The sequence below is a fragment of the Buteo buteo genome, chromosome 7 (assembly GCF_964188355.1).
Source record: "Buteo buteo chromosome 7, bButBut1.hap1.1, whole genome shotgun sequence".
Lineage (NCBI taxonomy): Eukaryota > Metazoa > Chordata > Aves > Accipitriformes > Accipitridae > Buteo > Buteo buteo.
In genome coordinates, this window is record NC_134177.1 from 39772123 (window position 1) to 39788021 (window position 15899).

At 48.7% G+C, this 15899-nt stretch overlaps 1 protein-coding gene across 1 annotated transcript; it reads left to right on the forward strand.

Moving 5' to 3' along the window:
- Window positions 1-3509: 3509 nt before the first annotated feature.
- On the forward strand, window positions 3510-12430 carry PRKRIP1 (PRKR interacting protein 1). The gene is made up of 6 exons (XM_075032530.1): window positions 3510-3670; window positions 4943-5021; window positions 6465-6565; window positions 7361-7446; window positions 9277-9344; window positions 11691-12430. The coding sequence occupies exons 1-6, from the start codon at window positions 3551-3553 to the stop codon at window positions 11804-11806; spliced, it is 570 nt and encodes a 189-aa protein (XP_074888631.1). The 5' UTR covers window positions 3510-3550; the 3' UTR covers window positions 11807-12430.
- The last annotated feature ends 3469 nt before the right edge of the window (window positions 12431-15899 follow it).

Genomic DNA, 15899 nt, shown 5'->3' on the forward strand with positions numbered 1-15899 from the left:
GAGAGGGGTATTTTTCTTACTGTTGTGCAGAGGGAGGTGCAGGACGAGTCCAGGCTGCACAGGGCAGGGTTTCCTCTCCTCCCAGTCTGTTATTTTCTTTGTCTGGTTTGTCACTGGTGCAAGTCAGAATGCCTCCATCCCTGAAGGAGCACAGATAATGGTGAATTAGCAGCCCTGGGGAGTGAAGATGGACCTCCCTTGCCAAAGACCTGAGCTAGCCTCTCCTAGCACTGGAGTTCCCCACAGCGTGTCATTCCCCCCTCCTGTGCTTTTGCCTCTCCTGGGAGGCAGTGCCACACCACTCTTCTGTTGTATGTCTTTCTAGTGTGCTCTCTTCTGCTGAGGATCCCTGGAGAAAACTGGTACGTTGTCCCAGACTGTACTGTCACAGCTAAGCAGCGTGACAGACGCGGCTTCCAGACACAGCTAACACATGGCTTTTGGGGGGGTGGAGGGAGCTGCTCAGCTCTGTAATCAGGCCACGGTTGTGTCACAATCCATTCAGAAAAACATTCCCGCCCCAAAAGCCTCCAGAGCCTGTTTGCCAGTCCTGGAGAGCTCATCCATCAGGAGATGGGCAGCTGGGGAGGTGACAGCCCCTCTGTATGGACGACTCCTTCATTGCCCATAAGGCAGGCTCTGAGGGCTGTGCCTGCAGGACAGCTGCTCCTCCTGCCTCACCGTAAGCTGTTCACACCTCAGCATATTAGCAAATTGACTAATTACAGCATTAGTCTTGCTGGAAAACATGCTTTCCTGTCTTTTCACGGGGTTGCTGGGAGGCCAGGAGCAGGACGCAACAGCCCTTTGCATCAAACACAGAGATCTAGTAGTGAAACAGGGGGAAGGCAGCCTCAGCGTGTGGGCTGGGCTGGATTCCGTGCCAGTGATATCCTCTGCCCAGGGACAGAGCAGGACGGGTCTGTGGGGATGCTGGTGCTGAGCTGCACCCTGGCAGATACTATGAAGAGGACAAAAATGTGAAGTGATTTCAGCAGCACAGCCTCCCACATTTCATGTGGGTGTTCGAGCTGTCCACGGCTGCTCCTGCCTGACACAGAGGGTCTTTCTCAGCAAAGGCTTACAGTGCTTCCAGAAGGATCCCTTTGGTAGGAAAACTCCTCAGAATGCCTTTGCTCTGAAACACAAATGAGCTGCTTTGATATGGATCAGGGAGCTGAATTTTGTTGTTTTGTTTGCACCGAACTATGAAAACACTTCCCTGTTCTAATGAAAATCCCCTGTCCCCAGTAAGCCTAGTTCTGCCCAGATCCCAGCCCAGCACTCTGATTTCATGGGCTTCGTATTTTTCAACGGCATGATGAAATACTTCCTGTTTTTGTATGATCCAAGTAATAGTCTTATCCCCCCTCCCCAGATAGATATACTTTAAAAGTAATAAGTGCATAATACATCAAGAGTCTGCACCATTTCCCTAGATGTGTAGTTTGAGAGTGAGGTGCCTCCCAGGTCTCTTTCCCCATGCTGTTTGTGTGGGCTCCATTGGATGACAGGCAACCGCCTGTTGTGTCCCAGGGCTGTGAGTTGTCACTAGCACAAGCCATGCTTCGGGCAAGAGAATCGAGCTCTTGCAACGTCTGCGGGCACAGCTGCCATTCTGCCTTCCTCCCGTGGGGTCTAGCATGAGAGGGCTGAGACCTGACAGCTCATCACTCACACCCCTGCTTTTGGAAGCTGTGTTTTGGAGAGGTGGCCATGACAGCAAGGAGGAAGAAACGGGGTGACACCTTACAGGCTAGTGAGCTAAACTGGCCTGTGTTGTGCTCAGGACTCAGCAGAGCAGAGGGGAGAGGAAACTCAATCGATTTGCAGCAACTCTACTTCTAAAACCCCTTCTGCAGTGACTGAGAGGGGACAGGGGCATGTACCTGCCCTGGCCTCTGCAAATGGAGCTGACGTCTCTCTGGTAGGGGCCAACTACAGGATGGCACTACCCAGTTTCTGTCCCAGTGAGCTGAAAAGGACCCAAGGCTGGGAGAGCCATGGGCACAGGAGCTCATGAGCTGGCAGACAGCATGGGGGAAGCTGTTTGCATTGCTCCAGCCAGGGCTGCAACTGCAAGGATGCCTTCCAGGGCCAGCGCGGCCAGCTGGGAACTCAGCCAACACTAAATTCACACCATTCTTTTACAAATCAGGTTGGTAAGACAAACACGAGGCATAAACTAGTGTGATTTCCATAGCAACCTCAGTAGAGGTTGAAAAGTCTTTTGTAAACATAGGGCTGAACCTGATGATCGGCTCCAATTTTCTTTAAGGAAGGGGGAAGAGCATGGGGACTTCATAAATTCAGGTCATACAAATGACCCATAAATCTCAGGAGGAGCCTTTCCCAACCTCTCTGTTCCCCTTTCTGTCACCCTCTCCACATGCACAGCACGAAGCTGTCTGAAACCCAGAGCCCAACTTCACCGCTCCAGCTTATCTCCATAAACTACACAAAGGCTTATGCCCCTCTTCCATTGCAGCTGACCTTTCCTAGCTAATTCTCTGACGCACGCACAGCCCGAGCACATGCCATGCCATTTCTGTAGGGCCACAGTGGCTTGACAAGAAATTTGGCTTGCACAGAAGCCTGTATCGCAGCCAGCTCCGTCTTCTCTTCCCCACTCACGGCTTCCTCCGTCCCTGTCAGACCAGCGCGGATCTGGGCATACGAGCCCTCAGCTGGTCCAGGCACCGTTCCCGCAAAGCCGAGGAGTGAATATGAATGCAGATGGCACAGCATCCCCCCTCTGCTACCTGCCTGCCTCTCCAGCGCCCGGCAAGGCCGCGCCGTGGGGAATCACGCTGCCGTTCATCACTGTCAGCGGACAAAGCCTGCGGGCAGCACAGGCAGCACCGGTTAATTACCAAAGTGACACGAACAGATGGTGCAGGCAGCCTGCCGGGGAGGCACTAGGAAGTCCCGTATCGCTTACACCGTCACGGGGAAAGGATTTGGCAGGGCTGAGGGTGCCAGTGTGAAGTGCACTGCATTTTCCCCCTCCTCGGGGCTCTGCTGTCAGGGGCTGAGCCCAGAGCCTGGCCAGAGTGCAGCAGATGCCGGAGCTGCCTTGCTACGGGGGTCCCGTGGGGGACAGGCTGCCCTCGCTGCAGCCCGGAGAACGTGCTGGGGAGGGGACGGGGGAAACCAGAGCTCCAGCAAAGGCAGCTTTCGGGGGAAGCGGGCCCCACAGCTACAGCTGGGACCTGGGAGAAGCGACGCAGGGGCCGGCTTCAGCCCCTCAGCGAGGCCGCGCCAGGGCCCGCAGCCGCCCTCGGCCCCCGGGGCACACTGCTGGGGGGCGCCGCTGCCTGCTTTGGCCTGACGGCCCTCGGCCGTGCCCCAGGGGCGTGGCGGTCCCGTCAGACGCCCGTTATCCCCGCGGGAGCCCCCGGTACGCTGCGCGTTCTCTTCAGCGTGCGGTTCGGCCTCGGCAGGCCGGGACCCGCCGCCATGACGGGCGGCGGCGGCGGCGGCCCCGCAGGCCGGGCGCGTCGCGCGGCGTGACGTCAGCGGCGGGGCGGGGCGCGGTGGCGGTCGGAGCATGGCGGCGCCCTCGGCCCCGCGGCCGCCGCGGCCCCGCAAGGAGCCGCAGCCGCTCGTCATCCCGCGGAGCGCCGCCGAGGAGCAGCGCCTCCGCCTCGAGCGGCTCATGAGGAACCCGGTGAGGCCACCCGCCGGGCCTCTGCCCCTGCCCGGGGCGGCGGGCTCGTGAGGGGAGAGGGAGACCGGTACCCCCACCCCCCCCGGGGTCCGTGAGGGGAGAGGGACCGATATTCCCCCCACGCCCCCCCTTCCTCCTCCCCGGTTCTGTGAGGGGAGACGGACCGACTCCCCCCGCTTCTGACTCCCCGGGGCCTGTGAGGGGAGACGGAGCGATATCCCCCTTCCTGGTTCCGTGAGGGGAGAGGGACCGACCCCCCCCTTTCCTTCTCCCTGGGTCCTTGAGGGGAGAGGGACCGGACACACACACCCACCCCCCGCCCCGGGTCCTTGAGGGCAGAGGGACCGATGCTCTTCCGTGGCTCTGTAAGGAGAGAGGGACCAGCCCTCACCTCCTTCCTCCCCGGGTCCGTGAGGGGAGAGCGATCGTCCCCGTCCTCCCCCTTCCTCCTCCTCCCCTCAGTCCGTGAGGGAAGAGGGAGCGGCACCACCACCTCCCCTTCCCCCGGGTCTGTGAGGGGAGAGAGGCCGAACCCCTTCCACACACACACCCCAGGTTGGCGTGAGGGGAGAGGGACCTGTCTTTCCTGGGCTGTCGTGAGGGGAGAGACCCTTCTCTGGGAACCCAGGGGGAGGACTGGCCCCTCAGTGCTCTGCCTGCTGGTCTCTTCTCTGCCTGCTGCTTTTAATGGGGGGGAGCATGACCCTGGTTCCTCTGACCGGGTGTTTTGATCCTTATCCGGAGGAGGAGGTGTTTGGCAGGCGGAGACTCTCACCCACCCTCTGTGTGTGCTGGAGGAGGCTGAGGCGTCCCCGCACTGTGTTCTTCCTCTGACCTTGCATCATGTGTTCTCCCTTCCCTGCTCTTCCCGGTCCTCCACATAGATCTAGCATGGAAGGTACACAAATGCCTTTCATTGCTTCCCAGACTACTGGTAGTGGGAGTATACTCAGTTTCTGCAAGTGCTTGGAGGTGCTGACTTGCTTCCTTCTAGTTTCCATACTGAAAAGAAGCATAGACACCCCTAATCCTCCTGGGTTTTGTTGACCTGCAGGCCTGAATGTGGGGGAAAGAGAGGATACCTTCTGATTCTTGTTTGCTGCCTGCTTCTGATCCTTATGCATGAAGAAATTACTACAGCTGTGCTCCTTCTGAGATCTGTCAGCTGATGGAAGAGGCTGTTGTCAGACATATACCACCTGTCAACAATGTGTTAAAGTTGCAGACTTTGCTCCTAGAAGATACTGATGACTGCTTGGTTTGTTCTTGCAGGAAAAGACTGTACCAATTCCTGAAAAACTGAATGAATGGGCACCACGACCTCCCCCGGAGTTCGTTAGAGATGTGATGGGTAAAGATACTATTCTTCAGATAAATCTAGGGTCAGCTACATTAAACTGAGGAAATTGTTTAACAGAAAAGGCCAGAGGTGGTTTTCTGTTGTTGCTCATTTTGCTGGAGAAGAGAGGTATGAAACGTGCTTTGAGAGTTGCTTTTTCAAGTTTTATTTGGTTCCTGCGTGCCACTTTCTGCTTGTTGTCAGAATGCAAAGTGAACAATGCCTGTGGCACTCCAGCATGTGGACTGTGTGCAATGAAATAAGCTGCTGCTCTGGTGATGACAAGTAAATGATGATAAGTAAATCTGTCCTTTCCATGGATCTGAGAGTGCTCTGGAAGCTCATAATTATGAAGTCCCCATTTTGACTGCTTTGAGTCTGAATCTCAGGCAGTGAGAAGCAGACACGTGCAGCAGATATGATTGTACATGGCCAGGTAGGGAGCTGGTAGCTGTGCAAGGAACGTGACCCAAGTATTCTGCTTACACTTTACTTTTACCTGCAGGGATTGAATGTAGTAGTTGTGGTATAAATTGTATCTGCATGTAGAAGCTCTGGCTTTCTTTGGGATCTTCATCCTTATTAATGATCCTTTCTAGAGGCTGACTTGGTCTTATTTCAGAGTAATTGATCTGGGACTAAAGCTTTTATAGACTTCTGAATAAACTGTTCTGCTTATTGTAATTCCCTCATGGCTTTTTTCAAATAGCTTTGCTGTGTGATTGAGTTGAGCTGTCTTGTTTTTCTGGGAGCACCTGATGTGCTGGGATTCTGTTGGTATCAAGAGCACCCCTATTGCAGTCCCAGCTGCCATGTTTTAATTACTAGGTGTCTTCTTTGAGGCATGTATTTGTGTGCCTTGCATTGCGAAATGGCTCAGGAGACAGAGGAAGAGAATGGAGTGTGATGTTGAAAGCTCTTGTGAGACTTCAACATGCAGACTAATGCCAGGAAGAGAGGGCTATAGGGATTTCATTTATGAAGAAATGGTCAAAAACTGTCAGTGGTATCTGTCTTGTATGGGAAAGTATAATATGATGGGGTTTATCACCTTTCTGCTGACCTTTATTTTTTGTATGAGATGCTGAAAATTAGCCAGAAGCAGCCTCAGTAGGATGTTTTAGCTCACCCCTACCTATAAGAGAATGGGGTGTGCATTTGATCTCTAGTTCTTTTACTGCCTCAATGTCCAGCTAAGACTGGATTCTCTCTAGGGGAGTAACTGACCAGTAGAAACTGCATTGACCCATAAGTGTATGGGTTTGCAGCTTGCTTTGGCTTTTGATTGTGAGTGATTTGAGCTTATATAAAATGGTGACACACTCTGTGTGTTGTTAGTAGATTTTCATCTTACAGGGCCCTTTCATGTGTCCTGTCCCTCAGCATCTAGCTGTAGTCGTTTGTGAACATCTAGTATATGTTGTTTTCTAGTAGACTAACTCTTCTTTATTGTAGGTTCCAGTGCTGGAGCTGGGAGTGGGGAGTTTCATGTGTACCGGCATCTTCGTCGGCGAGAGTACCAGAGGCAAGATTTCATGGATGCCATGGCTGAGAAGGTCAGCAGGACTCTTTATAATTCCGCTCCCCACTGCCCCCCCTGCACCCCCGACTATTTGGTCTTCATTGCAAATGTTTTGTTCCTTTTAAAGTCATGTACAAATAATTCAGTTCCAAGCCACCACTTATCAGAGGAAAGCTGTAGGAGTATGTGATATGTGGCGTCTTTGTCAGTATTGAAACATTTGGTGCTTTGTGTCAGACATGCTCCATCTTCTCTGTTCACTGGGGTCCTAGCACACAGTAAGACCGCGTGTGAATGTGTGTGTTCTCAGGTTGGTTTGAAAATGCTTTCAAAACTAGAAATCCCTAATACCACTGTCTTGCACAGATAGAATCAAAGCAAGTGCCTGTGCACACAGTCTGGATCTCTTTCCTTTAAGTCTTTGTCAAGTAGAATAGCACCTTTTTTCAGAGAGCATTATTATTATACTCTCTCTTGGCCAAGATGAGTCCTTTGATCCATATGTTAATGTTTGTTTCTCAAATTATTCTCTTGTTTTCACTGAAACGTTCTTTAGGGCAGAAGCCCAACCTCCCTCATCTGTTTTGGTGAGGATTCCTCCCTCCAAAGACTTCAGTGGTTGGCTCAGGCTGCAGGTTAAAAATGCTGTCTGTACAAAAGTCATCCCCAGGAATACGGCTTTTGTATAAAGAAGCAGCCAGACAAAACGTGGCAAAGCTCCCTTCTGTATTTTGCTAAAAGACTTCTCCCTAAAAGGACGTGACTTTCTTTTAAAAGAAGTATTTTAATTTTAGATTGTGACCAAAGTATGACATGTGATCAATTACAGCAAAGACTAGATGAGGAATTCCAGAAGAAACTGGAGAGGAATAAGATGATTGCAGAAGAACAAACAGCAAAACGCAGAAGGAAGCGGTAAGGGCAGATTGTTCCCAGGAGGCTTGACATGGAAACCCTCATGCCCTGTGCCTCATCTGTAGCTGCATGCTTTGGGTAACTGCTATCGTTCTGTGTCTGCATCTCCCAGCTGAGAAGTCACGCTGTGGAAATTAATTTTGTTAATGTCATTGTTTGGTTTCTCAAGGTAGCTGTAATCTTGACAGGCTTTGCTGGCATGGCTTATTTTTCATGTAATAGCTAGCAGGATAACTTTTGACTGGTTGAGCAGCTTTTGCTGACACTGTGGTGTTGACCGCAGCATGCCTTACTGCATATTTGTTGTAACAATGTCAGGAGAAGTTTGTACATCTGGCTTAAATAAATATCTGAAACAGCTGACACCAAGCAGCTTAAGTGCAAAAATGGGTGCTGCTTAACGGGTACACATATGGATTTGGACTAGCAGGGTGTGGCAGGGCCTGATGCTGTCCTCCCATACACTGTCAGTGTGACTAGTCCAGTTCAGTCTGTGAATACTGAAAAGGCCACTGATGGGTGCAGTGTTGTTAAAATCAGTAGCCACTTCTACCTACCTCACTGAAATGCCTGGCAGGTCAAGTCTAGTAAGTTAGATGGAAAAATTAAAAAATATTAAGTCTATCCTTCTCCTAAGTTTTAGACAAAGTGAAACAGTTACAAAACTGATGCTCTCAAGAAACAGTCTGAGCATTGTAATGCAGCAATACAAGAATTTAAATTCCACCGTGTGTGTCCACCATACCTTTCAGAAATAGCAGAGTATCATGGCTCAGCTCTTTCAGAGGGTCTGACCCTGAGCAGCCTCTCTCTCACTTCTTTGAGAATGGGGGTTTTACATCTTGTAGCTGAGAGTTGCTGCTGAAAGGCCTGTGCAAAGTGAGTCACTGGCATATTAGCACAAAAGTGCACAACACAAACACTGTTGCCACCTTACTTTAATTTAGTGTGGTCCAACAGATGGCCAGCAAGTCAGATCTGGCCTGCTGCCTTTCCCCTGGCTGAGATGGAGAACAACTGTTCAAACAGCAAATGCTGCCTAAACACTTAACGCCTCCTTGTCCCCCTTCTGTAGTCTAATGGTGTAGGTACCAACCAGCTTTGGCCCTGTAGGAACCCCTCTGACTAACTTCCCTCACCACCCTTTTTCTTCTGTCCTGACCTAACAGGTACAGTACTTGGTTCTCTGTTTCAAGAGAATTCATTTATGGTGTCGAGAGGGGAACATGAATCCCAGGTTGCTCTGCCTTGTGTCTGCTGTTAAATTGCTGGGTTACCTTTGCTAAGCAAACAGAGCTGGGTCATATGAACTGAAATTCCCTCTTACTCCTAATGCTACTCCTAGGGGCCAACATACTGATGAAGTGCAGCCAAAGATGAAGGTCAAAGCATACTGCTTTTTTTTTTTTTTTCAATTAAAGTATATATTACTGGTGATGATTTAATTTTTTTTTTCCAATGTTCAGTTCCAGCAGTCTGGGTTTTAACACCATTTTCTCTTTTGGTTTATTAGGCTAGGTAGCTAAAATGTAGGGGCAGTTTCATTTTCGTTCCTTCTGTGTTCTTGGAGATTCTTGCATATTGTATAGTTTTGGTTGCAGTGACATCACGGAAGACTTAAAAAAAATTTCATTAGACTAAAAACAACATAGAAAAGTTTCTATTGATCATGTGTTTAAGTTTGCTCTCACTGAATTTTCAGTTGAGGCCAAATTTAAATTGAACTTCTCTTCTGAAGACTACTTTTCCAAGATGTCTGTAACGTCCTTTATCAGTGTATGAATGTGCAGAAGCTTGTTGGAAAAGAGTCTTTTTTTCTTTGCTTTATAGCCAGAAGTTAAAAGAGAAGAAACTGCAAGCTAAGAAAAATAAACTTGAACAAAAGAAGCAGGAAAAAGGTCAGTGAAATTTTGTTTTCTTTTCTCAAGACTTAGTGCTGTTGCCTAATTGGAGCCTAGAAGGGTTTGTTCTACCCCCTGTCCCAAGCGTTCTTGATACATGGATAGGAAGGCTGAGCCTTAAGCTTGTTATTTTAGCTAATGTTTCAAAAGTCCTCTTTGAAAGCCATCTATGTTGAGATTTAATCTTACAAATAACTTGACTGTTTGTGAATATTTTCCCTTTATTAGGGGAAATTTTGGACAGCAAACATTGGAGTCTGACTTTGTGGATTGTGGATGTTTTGCTCCAGCAATTCTGACAAACTGCAGATTTAGAACATCTTTGCTAAAAAAGGCAGTATTGTTAAAGGCTGTTCTTTTTTTAAGTATATTTTGAATGTGTATGGGAAAACAGGTGGAAGAAATGCGCAGCTTGGACAGCAAGAAACTGAGTTATGATTTTGTGTGTAAGAAATTGAGCCACCTTGGTGCCATCTGTTCCACACAACTATTTTATTTTGCATAGAAATAAACGTGAAAAACCTGATTGCCTCTGTTCTCCTGCAGTTTTGAAAGTTAATGTTCAGCAATGTCAGTGTAACTGTTTGCTCAAACTTTTGAATACTTGTTGCTTCCTTTCAGTGAGTATGTTTTAGCTTACTCTTTCAAATAGTTGTCCTTTGTGGATTAGCACACCAACTCTGCAGTAATTCTTAGTCTTAAAGTTACAACGGTTTCTGTTAATTCTGCTAGAACAGTGACTTGTCTGACAGTTCCACCTTATTTCTGCTTTGCTTTTCAGAATTGGATCTGTTTCAGCTGAACCATTGCCAGCCTCCCATATGAACATGGGAGGACAAATTAATCGTTAGGTTAATTTTACTTGTGACAGCAAGTGAATGTAGCAGCGTGGATTTTTTTTGCTGTTTTGTTTTGATTCTGTTTTTTTTAAAGCTACTCATTTATTTATTGTGACTGGGAAGAAAATTTAAGTATGAGCACTTTGAGTGAACAGAACAGAATACTCATCCCTTTAGGGAGTGGCTGGGGGAGAGGGGAGCTGGATCAGGGACTGGCACTGTGGTATGGGACTGCCGTGTACCAGTTGTTGGGCTGGACTGTTTTTGTTCGGCACAAGTAAATCATCTTCAGGAAGCCAGAATCCAAACTCCCCTGTCTTTAGAACAGTTCTTAGCTTTTTACCGTTTGTGGTTCTCTATTTACAAGAATAATAATAATAAAAAAATCAGTGGAGATAGAGGCCACTGATAGCCATCTTTAGTCTACTGAGAACAGGCTTGTCTTTTTCTAGTGTTGTGTGCCCTGGGTTGAGATCTGAGAGTTTTTCCAAAGTAACTGAAGTGTATTTGTTGGATGTGGCAGGCAAGCATCTATCTTCCTTTTTGAATGAATAAATAAAACCTCTGAGTTGCTTTCACCTTTGTTGTAGTAAAAACATGAAGAGCAAAGCTTGGTGGGTCAGCTGTTAAAGTTGCATTATTGTACAGATCCCTAATAAAAAATGAAAGTGCCGAACTTCACCACGCGGTGGCATCAGACCACGAATCCTAAATCCTGAGTGTAACTGGTCAGAGCATGAGCTGAGTGTGACTTGGCCTGAGAAACAGTAAAGATATAAGAGCTGCTGGGAGCAGAAGAATGGCTGTTAGATTCAGGTCCCACTTTATGCCGTACCTAATTTTTATTATCTGTTATCTAATTTCTAGTAGCCGTTTTCTGGTCTTTTAGCAGGCTTCATGAGTTTTCTGTGACCCTCGTTAATCTTACACATATCTTAACAAGTTTCTGTACTTGCAGTATACCAAACAGTCTGTAACAGTTCATGGCACCTTGTGGAATTTCTGTAAACTTGGATAACTGTAGAAATATACCGAGTCTTGCCTGTGGCTTTCCAGTGCCTGCATTCTTTAACAGTACTCTTGTGATACTTGAAAGCTCATGCCGACATGCAGAGGTGAGATTGCGAATGAGATAATCTATCACTTCAGCGTTTGACTACCTCCGTTGAAATAATGTTCCGTAGGAGGTGGAGTTGTTTAATGATGGTCTTGGCACAGTGGTAATATTGGAGGTGAGGGAATATTTCTCCAAGGGAGAATTTGATGTTCTGAGCTCTACTTCGCTCAGTAGAATTAATTTAACCTGATACACGTTTCTTTAGTATCTGGGACTATGTTGTGAGATATTTAACAAGGAAGACACATGGGAATATGTTATCCATCTGTACTAATTAGTGTGACCTAATATACGTTTGCTTAGCACCTGAGACTATTTCGTTGTGAAATACTTAACAAGGGAAACACATGGGAATATGTTATCAATTCATACTGTTTGTGTTTTTAGAACCCAATCAATCTCAAGAGCGAGTCAGCAGCGAGGATGATGAAGAGGATAGCAAGGAGGAGGAAGAGAAGGAAGATGATGCTGAAGAGCCCAGTTTTGTGATGGGAAGAGGATGAGGCCTTTCAGGGACAGCTGGAAACACTGTTCATTGCTTTATATTCAGGAGCATGAAAGTCTTTCATCTCAGCCAAGCAGAACCCATTGGCGTACGTTGTATCTGCTTAACGGTGAATGACCTTCAGGACACAGGCCCAAGAGATACTGATAGAGAAATGCCAAATAAGAGATTTTTTTCTTAATTGCTTGTATAACTGCTGTGCAGTCTGCTCTAAGTTTGCTCTAAAGAGTCAGCCATAAGTCTCTGTGACCCTAGACTTCTTTCTAACATGGCCCAGAGTGTTTTTCTGCCTGAAAGCTAAAACTTATCCATTACCATTTAAGGAAAATATTACTGTGAGGGCTACGTATTCTACTTATGTCAAAGCTGGTAGCAGTGGGATACATGAATCTAAGGGAAGAGTATAACCTAAAGTAGAAAAGTGGTCTGTAGCCAGACTCTCCTGCACTGTGAGTGTTCTGAATTTGGGGTTTTGTATGGGGTCATCTCTAACCCAAAGAAATCAGTTTATGTTGCTAGACAAGTTCTATAGATTTTTAAGCAGGATCCCTTTTTTATTGCTAAAACTTTCCCTATTACTTTTCTTCCGTGTTTTTTAAATTAATAAAGGGGATGTGTTGGATTGTTCTGTCTTCTTGTTTTTGAAGAGGATTTCAGTGAAATAAAGAGATGCTTGCAGTGCTGCAGGAAGGACAAAAACACCAAGTGATGTGGCGCACAGGAAAATATGGAAAAAGGTGTTAGCTGCATTTCATTTACTTTTTGCTTTTGGATTGGAAGAGTATCTTTTCCAAAAGATTATGTCTGTAAAGCTTCCACACCCTGTGGCAGAAAGGCTTGGAATAGAATGGTTTTGCTTGTGTTCAGTTTCATGTAATGACACCTGCCTTGCTCTCTGCTTGAGCTCTCTGCTTTGAACTTCAGGTTCCTTGGTAGGAATCGTAACATCCACATATATATATATTCACTTATTGGTGCTTAAATGAAAAGCATATGCAGTGGCGGTTTTATTTGTAACTTAGGTTGTTGTCTTTTCAGTGTATCTTTAATTAGAAGTGCCTGCTATCTTTCAGACACGCTCATCCCAGGACCTCAGCATCCAGAATGTGGTGCTACTTCTTCTCAAGCTTTTGTTAATGCCAAATTATTTAAAGCAAAAACAATTAAAAGGGAGGCTCTCTTTTTAGATTTAGCCTTTGTTGAACAGTGCTGCCAGAAATCCTGCATTTTGTCTGAGCTGGCTTTATGTAATGGCTTCTCAGTGGTATTACCATGGCGGCAAGGAAGCAGATGTGATCAAGTGCAAGTGATGTTTGTGTTTAGTTCCCCTGTACATACCCAAAGACTTCAGAGCTGGATAACTTCTCAGCTGCAAGGTCCATATCCCCACACCCCACCCCATCCCCGGGTTAGAGGTCTGCATGGAATTGTTTTCTGCTTAATCTCCATTGAGGCAGGTGCTTCAGAGTAAGTTGTGACAGTGTTTCATTCTCTAGCGCTTAAGCTGCAGAATGGATGTTCTGCAGTCGTTGGCATTTTCCCTGGGGAGAGGGATGAGTTGTGAGAATTGCTTCGCTTGAATCCCCCTTAGGGCAGGTAAACCCTGTTGATAAGTCTGTGTCCTAAGATGAGCCACAAAAATGTGAAGTTTCTTAGCTTTTGTGGATGGAGAAGTGAGAGTCTCACAAATAAACAAAGGCTGTTCTGCCTCTGAGCTGGTCAGGCTTTTGAGCTGAATAAATAAGTGCTGTTTTGCATTAACTGCAATGCATTAATGCATTAAAGAGCAGATGTTGCTGCATGAGGACACGCTTCTCAGTCGTGAGGAAGATGGACTTGAGTTTGTCTTGGTGAACTAAAGGAATTCAGGTGTGTGGCCTCAACCTGCCTCCTTAAGATGCCGTTGTTACCCATGCTGAACTATTCACACACTACATTTTCTAGGAATGCTAAGCTTGTAGGTGAAATCCATAAAAAGCAAAGAGAATGTGTTGCTGAAGGTGGTATCTGCCTCACAGTCTTTCTTGCTGGAGTGGCTGAATTGTAGCAGTAGGAGCTGTATTTGGTAGGTGTTGCTATGAATTCTGAAAAATACTATGCCATGTTCTGGTTGGTTGTGTCAGTACTATGTCTTCCAGAATACAAAGGCACTTCAGAGTGAGCGTTTGAAGGGATGTTTCTTCATTGAGACAAAATGCAAATACTGCGTGACCTCAAAACAGGGGAAATATTGTCCATGGAGTAGAAAAAGGGAGTGCTCCCATGTGTAGTAAAATGAGGAAGAATTCTACAATTGCTTCCTATTCCAAACATGACACCAAAAAAGCAGTAATAATGTAAAGGCTTTAAACTGCCAAGGAGTTTGACCTGCTTACGTTAAATTCTTGCTCTGGATTCTTTTCTAGAGGAGTCTCTCTCCTTTCTCTGACGGAGACTAATCTTCAGGGGCTAAAGTTTTCTGCTGTTCCATTTCTACATGTGTTTGTGCGAGCATGGGACCCCGAGAGACAGCAGTGTTGGTGCTGTAACCGAGCAGAAGTATTCATAATCTCAGAGGTGAAAAGCACACTCAGGATAACAATTGTATTTGTCTTTTTAATAAGCTTTTAGGAATTGTTTCCCTTTGTCTTTTCTCCTCCCCAGGCAGAAGTGAATTCAGGAGGATGGGACTACCGTGTGATAAAGCTGACCCACTGTGCCGCCTCTCAGCATTTTCTCTCATTTGCAGGGAAGGCACTCCCTCCTCTTTCCCATAAGTCTGTCCCTATCCTTGCTCTTTTGATGGGTTTATACAGGATTTCCTGCTGAGTCAACGGAGGAGGAATGCAGGGAGATAGTGGTCTGGCTTTACGCAGGGAGCCAGAGGGTGTTGCAGCTCGGCAGAGGCAGAAGTCAGCACTGCCTTTTGACTTATGTAAGTGGCGACTTTTTGCTGTATAATTAATAATTGTAATAAAAGCACATTTACATCCCATTGCACCAATACCTTCTCTGTGGAAAGATTTGAGAGACGCAAGGTCTGGACCCAGTAACGTTCTTGGGGGAGGGGGGGGGCGGGTTCGCCCCGCCCATGAATTTAGGGAGCCGCAGACCTGATGTTTTTTTCCTGCAGATGTATGTTCACAGAGGGAGCTCCGAGGGCTGCGGCCCCCAGGATCCCAGCCCGCTGCTGGAACGGCTCGGTGGCCCCGGAGGCGCTGGGGACAGCTCGGGATATCCTTCCTCTGTAACCGCTAAGTACATTCCCCCGTTTAGTAAAACCCCCTGAGGGTGCCCCCCTCTCTCGGAGGGCGCGGGGGGGGGCCCAGCGGAGGCCCCGCTTCCTCCCAGCGGGGGCAGCTCCCGGTCCGGTCCCGGTCCCGATCCCAGTCCCCGTCCCGGCCCCGCACGCCGCGGTGCTCGGCGCTGCACAGCGGGACGCGGCGGGGCAGCCCTCCCTTGTGGCCCCGCCCCCGCCGCCAAAGGGCGGTGCCTGGTGTGGCCGCGGTCCAATGAGGCGGCGGTCACGTGAGGGGAGGGCGGGGCGGCTGTCCGCTCCCCCATTTCCTGTGGGTCACGTGGTGGGTGCCCGGCGTTGCCTTGGCAGCGGCGGAGGCGGCTCCGGCTCTCGGCGGCCGGCGGCGGCGGGCGCTCCCGGGGCGCCGCGCCCGACCCGGCCCGGCCCCTGGCCAGCCAACGCGGTGAGCCAGGGCCCGCCCCTGCGGCCCCGGGGTGGGGAGGGAAAGCGTCGCATCCTGGCCGGGTCGGGGGGGGGGGGGGGGGGGGGTGTCTCATCCTGCTCGGGGTGGTGGGTCCCGTGCTCTTGGGTAGCGGGCTTCATCCTGACCGGGGTGTTTGGGGGGGGGTGTGTGTGCTCATCCTGCATAGACGGGAGCATCTCCTGCCCGGGGTGCTCCGGGTGGAGGGGGGCTCATCCTGCCCGGGTGGAGGCATCCCATGTCCGGAGCGCTGCGAGGGGAGAGTTGGGCTTATCCTAGCTGGAGGGGGCTTCCTCTGCTCGGGGTGGTGGGGGGGGACGACGTGCCTCAACCTGCCCAGGTGGGGGGAATCCCCTGTCCGGGGTGGTGGGGAGGGATACGCGCCTCATCCTG